The following is a 13,656-nucleotide window of genomic DNA, read 5'->3' on the forward strand; positions in this document are numbered from 1 at the left end:
TGCATTTGAGAAAGGTAGATTGGCGAGGACGAGGTCAAGTAAGTTTTTCCCCTGGCGCTGGTTCGCTCACCACCTGCCGCAGGCCCAGTCTGGCAGCTATGTCCTTCAGGACTCGGCCAGCTCGGTCAGTAGTGGTGCTACCGAGCCACTCTTGGTGATGGATATTGAAGTCCCCCACCCAGAGTACATTCTGTGCCCTTGCTACCCTCAGTGCTTCCTCCAAGTGGTGCTCAACATGGAGGAGGACTGATTCATCAGCTGAGGGAGGATTGTAGGTGGTAATCAGCAGGAGGTTTCCTTGCCCATGTTTGACCTGATGCCATGAGATTTCATGGGGTCCAGAGTTAATGTTGAGGACTCCCAGGGCCACTGCCTCCTGACTGTATATCACTGTACCGCCACCTCTGGTGGGTCTGTCCTGCCGGTGGGACAGGACATATCCAGGGATGGTGATGGAAGAGTCTGGGACGTTGGCTGAAAGGTATGATTCTGTGAGTATGGCTGTGTCAGGCTATTGCTTGACTAGTCTGTCAGCTCTCCCAATTTCGGCACAAGTCCCCAGATGTTAGTGAGGAGGACTTTGCAGGGTCGACTGGGCTTGGTTTGCCGTTGTCGTGTCCGGTGCCTAGTGGTCCGATGCCGGGTGGTCCGTCCGGTTTTATTCTTGTTATGACTTTTTGTAGCGAGATTTTACAACTGAGTGGCTTGCTAGGCCATTTCAGAGGGCAATTAAGAATCAACCACATTGCTGTGGGTCTGGAGTCAGACCGGGTAAGGACGGCAGGTTTCCTTCCCTAAAAGGACATTAGTGAACCAGATGGGTTTTTACGACAATCCGGTAGTTTCATGGCCACCATTCCTGATACTAGTATTTTAATTCCAGATTTTTTATTTAAATTCGCCAGCTGCCGTGGCGGGATTTGAACTCATGACTCTGGATTACTAGTCCAGTAACATAACCACTATGCTACCGTACCCACCTAAAGGTTCCGCAGGCATCATACATAAATGTGTTTCTTTTACAGAACATTTTCATGTATGTTGTTTTAACTCAGTTACATAAGCCTAAGAATTTTTAAAAATGGAAATAATTTGTATCTTGTACAATTATAAACTGTACAAATTTAAATAAGGATAATTATTTGCATAGTAGTTTGGGTAAAAACAGTACCTGCAGACCAAAACCACATAACAACCGATAGTAAAGGACAACCTGCATTTATAGAACACCTTTCACGGCCTCAGGACATCCCAAAGCGCTTTACAGCCAATGAAGTTCTTTTGAAGTGCAGTCACTGTTAAATATATGAAAGGCGGCAGCCAATTTGCGCACAGCAAGGTTCCATAAACAGCAATGTAATAAATGACCAGATAATCTGTTTTAATGATGTTGGTTGAGGGATAAATATTGGCCAGGACACATCATAAAATCATATTGGTTATACTTAACTAAGAGACCAGACTTTGAAAACATTTTCCTAAATGAACCATAAACTGAATGTTAATTTCTCCCCCGAACCCCTCTGGAGGGAATCAGGATCCAGATAATGGATTTCTTTACCTGATATATCATTCCCTTCCATTTTTCAGTATCTCTCCTTTACACACTTCCGTCAGTTTTCCCCTCCTTTCTTCCTTCCCCCACAAAAAAATCTCAGACCTGCAGCTATACTTCTTTGATATTAACTCTGATACAATGTTATAATAATTCATATCTGCTAAGAACAGAAAGATTTGCATTTGTATAGCATCTGATCAATTCTCTCAGGAACTTCTCAAATCACTTCACACACAATGATTTATCTCCAGCTATATAGGCACACAAAGCAGCTTTTTTGAATTAATAACTCGTTCATCTGGGGGGGGGGGGGGGGGGTGCAGTGACATTGTTTGAAGAATGAATGTTAGCCAGAACACGAGGAGATCTTCCTGCTCTTCTGTGAATAATGCCATGTATCCTCAACATCCATCTGAACATGTTTCATTCAAAGGACACCATCTGTGACAGTATTCCTTCAGTTAAACTATTACTCTCTCGCACCCTGGTCGTTCTCCCTGGTATGGCCCTCATCTTCGCTCCCTTAAGTCCAAGGGACACAGACTTCAACGTTTATAGCGGACAACTGGTTTAGCCATTCATTGCCAGATCTGACTGGATCACAAAGCACTACCGGGTCCTGCTCTCCCCTGCCAAAACTGCTCACTATTCCAGGATCATCCGCTACAAACAGTCTTAAACTCCTCTTCCCTGCCCCCTCCACCCTTACCTCAACGAGGAGCTCAATGACGTCCTTGTCACTAAGATTGAGACCATCCATTCAGCTGACTCTGCCGCTTCCCTCCCTTCCCCGAGCCCAAAGTCAAATTTCCCCTAAGGCTCCCCCTTGCCCTAGCGCTTAAACTGGCATCTTTCTCTAGTTTCTCTCCTACCTCCCCTCATGCCCTCTCCGAGCTCATCTTGACCACAAGACCCACCTCCTGCTCCCTCAACCCTATTCCCAAACTGTTGACCACCCAACTTCCATTTCTGGCCCCCATGTTAGTTAATATTGTTAACAGTTCCCTCTCCTCAGGTGCTGTCCCCCTCCCCTTCAAATCTGCAGTCATCACCCGCTTCCTCAAAAAACCCCTCTGTCCTTGCAAACTACTGCCCCATCTCCAACCTTCCTTTCGTCTCCAAAGTCCATGCCCATCTTTCCCGCAACTCCATGTTTGAATCCATCCAATCAGGTTGCTGCCCCTGCCACATTACTGAAACGGCCATCAAAGTCACAAATGACATCCTATGTGACTGTGACGATGGTAAACTATATCTCCTAATCCTCCTCAACCTGTCTGCAGTCTTTGACACAGTTGACCACAGCATCCTCCCGCAGCACCTCTCCTCTGTCGTCCAGCTGGCTGGGACTGCGCTCATCTGGTTCCATTCTTATCTATCCAGTCGTAGCCAGAGAATCACCTGCAATGGTTTCGCTTCCCACTCCCACACCATTACCTCTGGAGTCACCCAAGGATCTATCTTTGGCCCTTCCTATTTCTCATCCACATGCTGCCCCTCAGCGACATCATCCAAAAACACGTCAGATTCCACATGAACACTGACGACACCCAGATCTACCTCACCACTACCTCTCTCGACCCCTCCACTGTCTCTGATTTGTCCCGCTTGTCCGAGATGAGCAAAAATTTCCTCCAACTAAATATTGGGAAGACCTAAGCCATTGTCTTTGGTCCCCGCCGCAAACTCAGTTTCCTAGCCACCGACTCCATCCCTCTCCCTGGCCACTCTGTGTAGCTGAACCAGACCGTTCCCAACCTTGGTGTCCTATTTGACCCAGAGATGAGCTTTCAACCAGCTATGCGCTCCATCACTAAGACCACCTACTTTCACCTCCGTAACATCGCCCGTCTGCGCCCCTGCCTCAGCTCATCTGCTGCTGAAACCCTCATCCATGCCTCTGTTGCCTCTCGTCTCGACTATTCCAATGATCTCCTGGCTGGCCTCCCATCTTCCACCCTCCATATCCTAATTCGCACCAAGTTCCGTTCTCCCATCACCCCTGTGCTCGCTGGCCTACATTGGCTCCCGGCCCGGGAACACCTCGATTTAAAAATTCTCATCCTGGTTTTCAAATCCCTCCATAGCCTCACCCTTCCCTATCTCTAACGTCCCTCAGCCCGACAACCCTTCGAGATCTCTGCGCTCCTCCAATTCTTGCCTCTTGCGCATTCCCGATTTTAATCACTCCACCATTGGCGGCTGTGCGTCAGTTGCCTAGGCCCTAAGCTCTGGAATTCCCTCCCTAAACCTCTCTGCCTCTCTATCCTCCTTTAAGATGCTTCTTAAAACCTACCTCTTTGACCAAGCTTCTGGTCACTTGTCCTAATATTTCCATACTTAGCTCAGTGTCAAATTTTGTTTGATAATGCTCCTGTGAAACGCCTTGGGACTTTTCCTACATTAAAGGCGCTATACAAATGCTTAGATTAAGTGTTCAACTCCTGGAGTGGGGTTTGAGTCCACAACATCTGACTCAAATGCAGGAGTGCTACCACCTATTCCAATCTATTGGCTTTGCCATATTCTTCTACTGAACTTCCATCTTTTCAAATTGCTTTAAAGCAGACTGCTGGTCATTAGCAGTTTCAAAATAACCATCAGACTTCTGTTCAACAGATTTGGTAAATTGAAAATCTTATTCAATTTCATCTAGTTTTACCACTAAACAGGAAAATTTAGGAAATGAGCCTTTTCATGCTTACTTGCAAGCAGAGATTATCACTGTATACCACATTAAGCAGGAAACTAGCATCGTTACAATAACAGGGAGGGGAAAAAGGAATGGGAGTATATACTTAATGGAAAGACATATAAAGCCTGGAGTGTAGATTCACCAGGATGACACCAGTGATAAAAAAAACTACAGTTATGGGGAAAGACTTGATACACTGGGACTATTTCCATTGGAGCTGTAAAGGTTACGAGGATATTTAATAGAAGTTTTTCAAATTATGAAGGGTTTTGATAGGGTGTGTAGGACAAGACTGAGTATAAATCAGGAAATTAGAGGAGCATGTAACAAGGGTAACATGGGGGACTTCAATCTTCATAAGAACTGGGCAAACCAAATTGGCAAAAGTAGTTTGGAGGATGAGTTCCTGGAACGCATACGAGACAGTTTTCTAGAACAATAGGTCGAGGAACCAACCAGGGATCAGGCTATTTTAGATCTTGTGTTGTGTAATGAGACAGGGTTATTTAGTAATCTTATAGTTAAGGATCCTCTAGGAAGGAGTGATCATAATATGATAGAATTTCATATTGAGTTTGAGAGTGATGCAGTTAAGTCTGAAACTAGGGTCTTAAATTTAAACAAAGCCAATTACATAGGTATGAGGGGCGAGTTGGCGAAGGTAGATTGGAAAATTAGATTAAAAGATATGACGGTAGATAAGCAATGGCAAACATTTGAAGAAATAATTAATAATTCTCAATGAATATACATTTCCCTTGAGGAATAAAAAGTCCATGGGAAAAAAGTGATCCAACCATAGCTAACTAGAGAAGTTGAGGATAGTATTAGATTAAAAGATGCTTACAATGTTGCCAAAAATAGTAAGCCTGAGGGTTGGGAGAGTTTTAGAAATCAGCGAAGGATGACCAAGAAATTGATAGAGGGAGAAAATTGAATACGAAAGTAAACTAGCAAGAAATATAAAAGCAGACTGTAAGAGCTTCTACAAGTACATAAAAAGGAAGAGATAAATGAAAGTAAACTTGGTTCCCTTAGAGGCAGAGACAGGAGAAATTATAATGGGGAATAAGGAAATGGCAGAGACGTTAAACAAATATTTTGTATCTGTCTTTACAGTAGGAGACATATAAAACATACCAGAAATAGTGGGGAACCAAGGGTCTAATGAGCGTGACAAACTTAAAGTAATTAAGATTAGTAAAGAAAAAGTACTGGAGAGATTATCAGGATTAAAGCCGACAAATCCCCTGGATGTGATGGCCTACGTCCTAGGGTTGTAAAAGAAGTGGCTGCAGAGATAGAGAAATCGTCGGTTTTGATCTTCCAGAATCTCTTAGATTCTAGAATGGTCCCCGTGGATTGGGAGGTAGCAAATGTAACATCGCTATTCAAGAAAGGAGGGATAGAAAACAGCGAACTATAGGCCAGTTAGCCTGACACCAGTAGTAGGGAAAATGCTAGAATCTATTATTAAGGACGTAGTAACAGGGCACTTAGAAAATCATATGATCAGGCAGAGTCAACATGGTTTTATGAAAGGGAAATCATGTTTGATAAATTTTAGAGTTTTTTTGAGGATGTGACTAGCAGGGTGGATAAAGGGGAATCAGTGAATATAGTATATTTGGAATTTCAAAAGGCATTTGATAAGGTGCCACACAAGAGGGTGTTACACAAGATGAAGGTTCATGCGATTGGGGGTAACATATTAGCACAGATTGAGGATTGGTTAACGGACAGAAAACAGAGTAGGAATAGGCGAGTCAATTTTGGGTTGGCAGTTTGTAACTAGTGGGGTGCCGCAAGGATCAGTGCTTGGGCCTTAGCTGTTTACATTATATAGCAATCACATAGATGAGGGGACTGAATGTAATGTATCCAAGTTTGCTGACTGTATAAAGCTAGCTGATAAAGTAAGCTGTGAGGAGGACGCAAAGAGGCTGCAAAGGGATACAGACAGGTTAAGTAAGTGGGCGAGACAGAGGCAGATGGAGTATAACGTGGGGAAATGTGAAATTATCCACTTTGGTAGGATGAATAGAAAAGCAGAATATTTTTTAAAAGGTGAGACACTAATAAATGCTGGTATTCAGAGGGATTTGAGTGTACTTGTACACAAAACACATCAAGTTAACGTGCAAGTACAGCAAGCAATTAGGAAGGCAAATGCTATGTTAGCCTTTATTGCAAGGAGTTTGCAGTATTTAGGTAAGGAAGGCCTTGCTGCAATTATTTCAGATTCTGGTGAGACCACGTGTAGAGTACTGTGTACAGTTTTGGTCTCCATACCCAAGGAAGCATTTACATGCCTTAGGGGGGTGTAACGAAGGTTCACTACATTTTTGTTTTAATTCGTTCATGGGATGTGGGTGTTGCTGGCAAGGCCAGCATTTATTGCCCATCCCTAATTGCCCTTGAGAAGATGGTGGTGAGCCACCTTCTTGAACCGCTACAGTCCTTGTGGTGAAGGTTCTCCCACAGTGCTGTTAGGAAGGGAGTTCCAGGATTTTGACCCAGCGACAATGAAGGAACGGCGATATATTTCCAAGTCGGGATGATGTGTGACTTGCAGGGGAACGTGCAGATGGTGTTTTCCCATGTGCCTGTTCTCCTTGTCCTTCTAGGTGGTAGAGGTCGCGGGTTTGGGAGGTGTTGTCGAAGAAGTCTTGGCAAGTTGCTGCAGTGCATCCTGTAGATGGTACACATTGCAGCCTCGGTGCGGCGGTGGTGAAGGGAGTGGATATTTAGGGCGGTGGATGGGGTACCAATCAAGCGGGCTGCTTTGTCCTGGATGGTGTCGAGCTTCTTGAGTGTTGTTGGAGCTGCACTCATCCAGGAAAGTGGAGAGTATTCCATCACACTCCTTACTTGTGCCTTGTTGATGGTGGAAAGGCTTTCGGGAGTCAGGTGAGTCAATCGCCGCAGAATACCCAGCCTCTGACCTGCTCTTGTAGCCACAGTATTTATATGGCTGGTCCAGTTAAGTTTCTGGTCAATGGTGACCCCCCGAAGATGTTGATGGTGAGGGATTTGGCGATGGTAATGCCGTTGAATGTCAAGGGAAGGTGGTTAGAGTCTCTCTTGTTGGAGATGGTCATTGCCTGGCATTTGTCTGGCATGAATGTTACTTGTCACTTATCAGCCCAAACCTGGATGTTGTCCAGGTCATACTGCTTGTGGGCATGGACTGCTTCATTATCTGAGGGATTGCGAATGGAACTGAACACTGTGCAATCATCAGCGAACATCCCCATTTCTGACCTTTTGATGGAGGGAAGGTCATTGATGAAGCAGCTGAAGATGGTTGGGCCAAGGACACTGCCCTGAGGAACTCCTGCAGCAATGTCCTGGGGCTGAAATGATTGGCCTCCAACAACCACTACCATCTTCCTTTGTGCTAGGTATGACTCCAGCCACTGGAGTTTTCCCCGATTCCCATTGACTTCAATTTTACTAGGGCTCCTTGGTGCCACACTCGATCAAATGCTGCCTTGATGTCAAGGGCAGTCACTCTCACCTCACCTCTGGAATTCAACTCTTTTGTCCATGTTTGGACCAAGGCTGTAATGAGGTCTGGAGCTGAGTCGTCCTGGCGGAAGCCAAACTGAGCATCGGTAAGCAGGTTATTGGTAAGTGCCGCTTGATAGCACTGTCGACGACACCTTCCATCACTTTGATGATTGAGAGTAAACTGATTGGGCGGTAATTGGCCGGAGTGGATTTGTCCTGCTTTTTGTGGACAGGACATACCTGGGCAGTTTTCCACATTGTCAGGTAGATGCCAGTGTCGAAGCTGTACTGGAACAGTTTGATCGAGACTAGTTCTGGAGCATTAGTCTTCAGCACTACAGCCGCTAGGTTGTCGAGGCCCATAACCTTTGTTGTAACTAGTGCACTCAGCTGTTTCTTGATATCACGTGGAGTGAATCGAATTGGCTGAAGACTGGCTTTTGTGATGGTGTGGACAATGGGAGGAGGCTGAGATGGATCATCCAATCGGCACTTCTGGCTGAAGATGTTTGCAAACGCTTCAGCCTTGTCTTTTGCACTCATGTGCTGGACTCCGCCATCATTGAGGATGGGGATGTTCATGGAGCCTCCTCCTCCCGTTAGCTGTTTAATTGTCCACCATCAATCACGACTGGATGTGGCAGGACTGCAGAGCTTTGATCTGATCCATTGGTTGTGGAATTGCTTAGCTCTGTCTATAGCATGTTGCTTCTGCTGTTTAGCATGCATGTAGTCCTGAGTTGTAGCTTTACCAGGTTGGCACCTCATTTTTAGGTACATCTGGTGCAGCTCCAGGCATGCTCATCTACACTCATTGAACCAGGGTTGATCCCCTGGCTTGTTGGTAATGGTAGAGTGAGGAATATGGCGGGCCATTAGGTTACAGATTGTGCTGGAATACAATTCTTCTGCTGCTGATGGCCCACAGCGCCTCATTGATGCCCAGTTTTGAGCTGCTAGATCTGTTCTGAATCTATCCCATTTAGCACAGTGGTAGTGCCACACAACACGTTGGATGGTGTCCTCAGTGTGAAGACGGGACTTCACAGCCTGGGATGAGGAGAGATTGAGTAAAATGGGCCTATATTCTCTGGAATTTAGAAGAATAAACGGTGATCTTATTGAAAAGTATAAAATTCTTTGAGGGCTTGAGAGGGTAGATGCTGAGGGGCTGTTCCCCCCACTTTGTTGGAAAGTCCAGAACTAGGGTCATAGTATCAAGGTAAGAGGTCAGCCATTTAGAAGCGAGAAGAGGAAACATTTCTTCACTTGGAGTCATGAATCTTTAGAATTCTCTACCCCAGATGGCTGCAGATGCTCAGTCCTTAAGTCTGTTCAAGATTGAGATAGATAGATTTTTGGACACCAAGGGAATCAAGGGATATGGGGATAGGGCGGGAAAGTGGAGGTGAGGAAGAAGTTCAGCCGTAATCTTATTGAATGGAGGAGCAGGCTCGAGGGGCTGTATGGCTTACTGCTGCTCCTATTTCTTATAATTTTACGACGGTTCCCTCTGTTATGGGACTCAGTGATGAGATATTATCAATTCAAGTCAGAGAAGGAAAAGAAGATTGGTGGAGTATTGAATGCTCAGGAAAATTGGATGGACTTTGAAGCAGTGAAAGGCACTTAAAAAAAATCCATTAACCAATACTCTCCGTTTTCTGTCCTTTAACTCACTTCCCATCCATGCTTCAACACTCCCTTTAATTGCGGAACTCCTTTATTGCATATGATAATGTGCTGTTAGCAGACTTAACTGGACAGTAGCAGACCTTGGACAGTAGCCAACCAGCACTGGTCTTCGCACTGAGGATACCATCCAATGTGTTGTGTGGCACTACCACCGTGCTAAATGGGATAGATTCAGAACAGATCTAGCAGCTCAAAACTGGGCATCCATGAGGTGCTGTGGGCCATCAGCAGCAGAATTGTATTCCAGCACGATCTGTAACCTCATGGTCTGGCATATTCCTCACTCTACCATTACCAACAAGCCAGGGGATCAACCCTGGTTCAATGAGGAGTGTAGAAGAGCATGCCAGGAGCAGCACCAGGCGTACCTAAAAACGAGGTGCCAACCTGGTGAAACTACAACATAGGACTACATGCATGCTAAACAGCTATAGACAGAGCTAAGCGATTCCACAACCAATGGATCAGATCAAAGCTCTGCAGTCCTGCCACATCCAGTCGTGAATGGTGGTGGACAATTAAACAACTAATGGGAGGAGGAGGCTCTGTAAACATCCCCATCCTCAATGATGGCGGAGTCCAGCACGTGAGTGCAAAAGACAAGGCTGAAGCGTTTGCAACCATCTTCAGCCAGAAGTGCCGAGTGGATGATCCATCTCGGCCTCATCCCGATATTCCCACCATCACAGAAGCCAGTCTTCAGCCAATTCGATTCACTCCATGTGATATCAAAAAACTGCTGAGTGCACCGGATACAGCAAAGGCTTATGGGCCCCGATAACATCCCGGCTGTTGTGCTGAGCACTTGTGCTCCAGAACTAGCTGCGCCTCCAGCCAAGCTGTTCCAGTATAGCTACAGCACTGGCATCTACCCGACAATGTGGAAAATTGCCCAGGTATGTCCTGTCCACAAAAAGCAGGACAAATCCAATCCAGCCAATTACCGCCCCATCAGTCTACTCTCAATCATCAAAGTGATGGAAGGTGTCGTCGACAGTGCTATCAAGCGGCACTTACCAATAACCTGCTCACCGATGCTCAGTTTGGCTTCCGCCAGGACGACTCAGCTCCAGACCTCATTACAGCCTTGGTCCAAACATGGACAAAAGAGTTGAATTCCAGAGGTAAGGTGAGAGTGACTGCCCTTGACATCAAGCACAGTGGCTGCAGTATGTACCATCCGCAGGATGCACTGCAGCAACTCGCCAAGGCTTCTTCGACAGGACCTCCCAAACCCGCTACCTCTACCACCTAGAAGGACAAGAGCAGCAGGCACATGGGAACAACACCACCTGCACGTTCCCCTCCAAGTCTCACACCATTCCGACTTGGAAATATATCGTCGTTCCTTCATCGTCACTGGGTCAAAATCCTGGAACTCCCTTCCTAACAGCACTGTGGGAGAACAGTCACCACACGGACTGCAGCAGTTCAAGGCGGCGGCTCACCACCACCTTCTCGAGGGCAATTAGGGATGGGCAATAAATGCTGGCCTCGCCAGCGACGCCCGCATCCCATGAACGAATAAAAAAAATGCTGGGACATGATGGTGGATGTTCTTAATGTGATGCTACGGCTCTGTACATTTCAAGAGGGGATCTTGAAGATATTGATTGGAAGACAGAAGTGTGCATCAGTTCCAATTCTTTATTCATATCAGTACGTGTGAGTGTTGGCAGATGGTAATTTTTTTTTGGTGCTCACCAAAAGGAGGGATGCTAGTCCTGGAAAATCGACCTCTTCAGATTTCAAGATCCTGTGTCAGCAACAAGCACTTCCAGGTCAGGTATAGCACAGGCAGGTGCAAAGTAAAGCTCCCACTACTCCACCCCTACAACGTGCCTCAGCACCAACCTCAGAAAAGCACCCTAACGCTATCAGTGTGACACATTTTACAATTCCCACTCCAGTCACCATGTAACCTGTCTGAATAAGAATGCCAAGTAGTGTTGAATTAGGGGAAGTTTTATGCTGTAGGCCAATGCCCTAAGAACTAGATTGAGATTGCCAGAACTCATTGCGAATAGAAGCCTTATAGCAGCACAAGACTTTCTCAATTGCATTTGAACCCAGCTGCCAAGGGTGAAAGGCCAGAATCTAATCTGTTGTTCCACTCATTTCCCCTTAGATGACTAAATTTACTCTGGATGCAGTCCTTTGGGATCATGCTGAAAAGGGGTGAGGGGCACTATAGTCTTTCTCTTACTCTAATGAAATCAAAGTTCCTGTGCAGGTTGAACTTGTGGCACAGGCGTTCTAACAGTTCCCCTTCAGAGTTTCAGCTTAGGAGCTGGTAGCACTTGCGTCAGACAGAAGGTTTTGTTTTCAACTCCTACTACAGGCTCGAGACATATTTTAGGCTGACATTTGGTACTGACCTTATGATTGGGAGACGGGTAGCCAATGCATTGAATTCAAAATCCATATCTACAAATCCATCCATGGCATCAACCTTCCTTTAGCTCTACCTGCACATCAGGCTCCTTTTTTGCAGTCCCCTCCCCACACCAAGTTGCCACTCCACCTTCAGTGGGAGAGCCTTTAGCCATCTTAGCCCCATACTCTGGAACTCTCTCTTTATACCTCTCCACTTTGCCCAACGTACAAATGGATTATACAGAGCTTTAAAGTCCCAGCTTCAATCCCTGGTTTGAGTTGATTGATCTCAGCTGGAGTTGCCATCGGGTTGATATTATAGGGCTTTTGTGTCTGAAGCATTTGGTGTGTGAGTGAGACTTAGAATGAGAAAAAGGTACAACAATCCCTTAGGGATTGTCCACTTTGGTACTGTGGTGCTCCAAGCCAGTCTGAAGATGCATGTTCTCAGCACTCCTGCCTCTGAATTCTGAACTATTTTATCATGTTCTTGTTTGCATCTGCAAGTGCAACAAATGAGGAATAATTCTAAATTACTTATCTTCTTCATTCTTTGAATGAATTTCAATCTCCATCTAAAAATTACCATCTAAGCTTACCCCTCAGACAGAGGCAGGTGAAAAAAAAAGATGTTTAGGTTCCTGATTGATAAACAGCAACACCAGCTGAAGAGTTCAAGTGTGTCAGTCTGTCCAGTGAGGAGAGGATTGAGCTGAGCAATGATATTCCCTGCCACGCATGAAATCCCTCCCAATATTTATAGACTAGGTCAACATTTGAGCAAAGGACAATTGTGAGAGGAGGGAAGATAGATAGATAGATATATATATATATACATACACACACACATTTAAAAAAATATCTTGTTGCTCATTCCAATGTTCAATTATACGTCATATTTGACCCATATCAGCCATCAATGAGTTAGTCACATTTGATGATATTAGTAATTTAGCAATGTCAAAGTAGACATACCTTCTCCAGCTCCCTGGCTCTGGAATGTGAAAGGCTTCAGTGGCTCAATGGACTCTTGTGCATCTTGTTCCCACAAAGATGTTCTCAGAGGAGGCTGTCTCTTGACTGATCTCTCTAGGAAGGCTGAAACATGCCTATTTATAGTTTCTTCTGCGGCCGCCGTTGTCTTAACCACTTCTGACAACACTTTCAAGAGTCGGTCATTGGCCTTTTGGAAATTATTTCTACACAAGTGGATAAAATATTAGCACACGAGTATTTTAAAGTAGATTAACAATTATACCAAGAATGAACTAACAATTATTATACAACATTGTACCTGATTATTTAAACTAAATTTAAATATAACTTGTATTTATATAGTGCCTTTAAAATTGTAAAGTGCCCCGAGGCACTTCATGGGAGCATAATCAGACAACAATCGACACTGAGCCAAAGAAGTAAGCACTAAGACAGGGTGACCAAAAGCTTGGTCAAATACATAGGTTTTAAGAAGCATCTTAAAGGAGAGGGGTAGAGATGCTGAGAGTTTAGGGAAGGAATTCCAGACCTTAGGGCCTAGACGGCCACCAATGGTGGGAGAAGGAAGTACGGGGTGCACATGAGGCCAGAGTTGCAGGAACACAGAGTTCTCGGAGGGCTGTAGGGGGTTAGAGAGATAGGAAGGTGCAAGGCCATGGAGGGGTTTGAATACAGGGATGAGAATTTTAAAATCAAGCCGTTGTTGGACCGGGGGCCAACGTGGGTCAGCAGGCAGAGAGGTGATGGGTGAACATGACTTGGTGCGAGTTAGGATACAGGCAGCAGAATTTTGGATGAGCTCACGTTTATGGAGGGTGTAAGA

The 13,656-nt window shown here is 45.3% G+C and overlaps 1 protein-coding gene across 3 annotated transcripts in view; it reads right to left on the reverse strand.

Annotated features, from left to right (window-relative positions):
* The window catches only part of akap9 (A kinase (PRKA) anchor protein 9), a 248,150-nt gene that overhangs the window by 141,788 nt on the left and 92,706 nt on the right, over window positions 1-13,656 (reverse strand). For all 3 annotated transcript variants that reach the window (XM_068006479.1, XM_068006470.1, XM_068006463.1), the window contains exon 22: window positions 12,813-13,036. In XM_068006479.1, coding sequence (XP_067862580.1) covers window positions 12,813-13,036 — 224 coding nt within the window. The remainder of the gene's footprint in view (window positions 1-12,812; window positions 13,037-13,656) is intronic.

The sequence above is a fragment of the Heptranchias perlo genome, chromosome 2, assembly GCF_035084215.1.
Source record: "Heptranchias perlo isolate sHepPer1 chromosome 2, sHepPer1.hap1, whole genome shotgun sequence".
In the NCBI taxonomy this organism is placed as follows: domain Eukaryota; kingdom Metazoa; phylum Chordata; class Chondrichthyes; order Hexanchiformes; family Hexanchidae; genus Heptranchias; species Heptranchias perlo.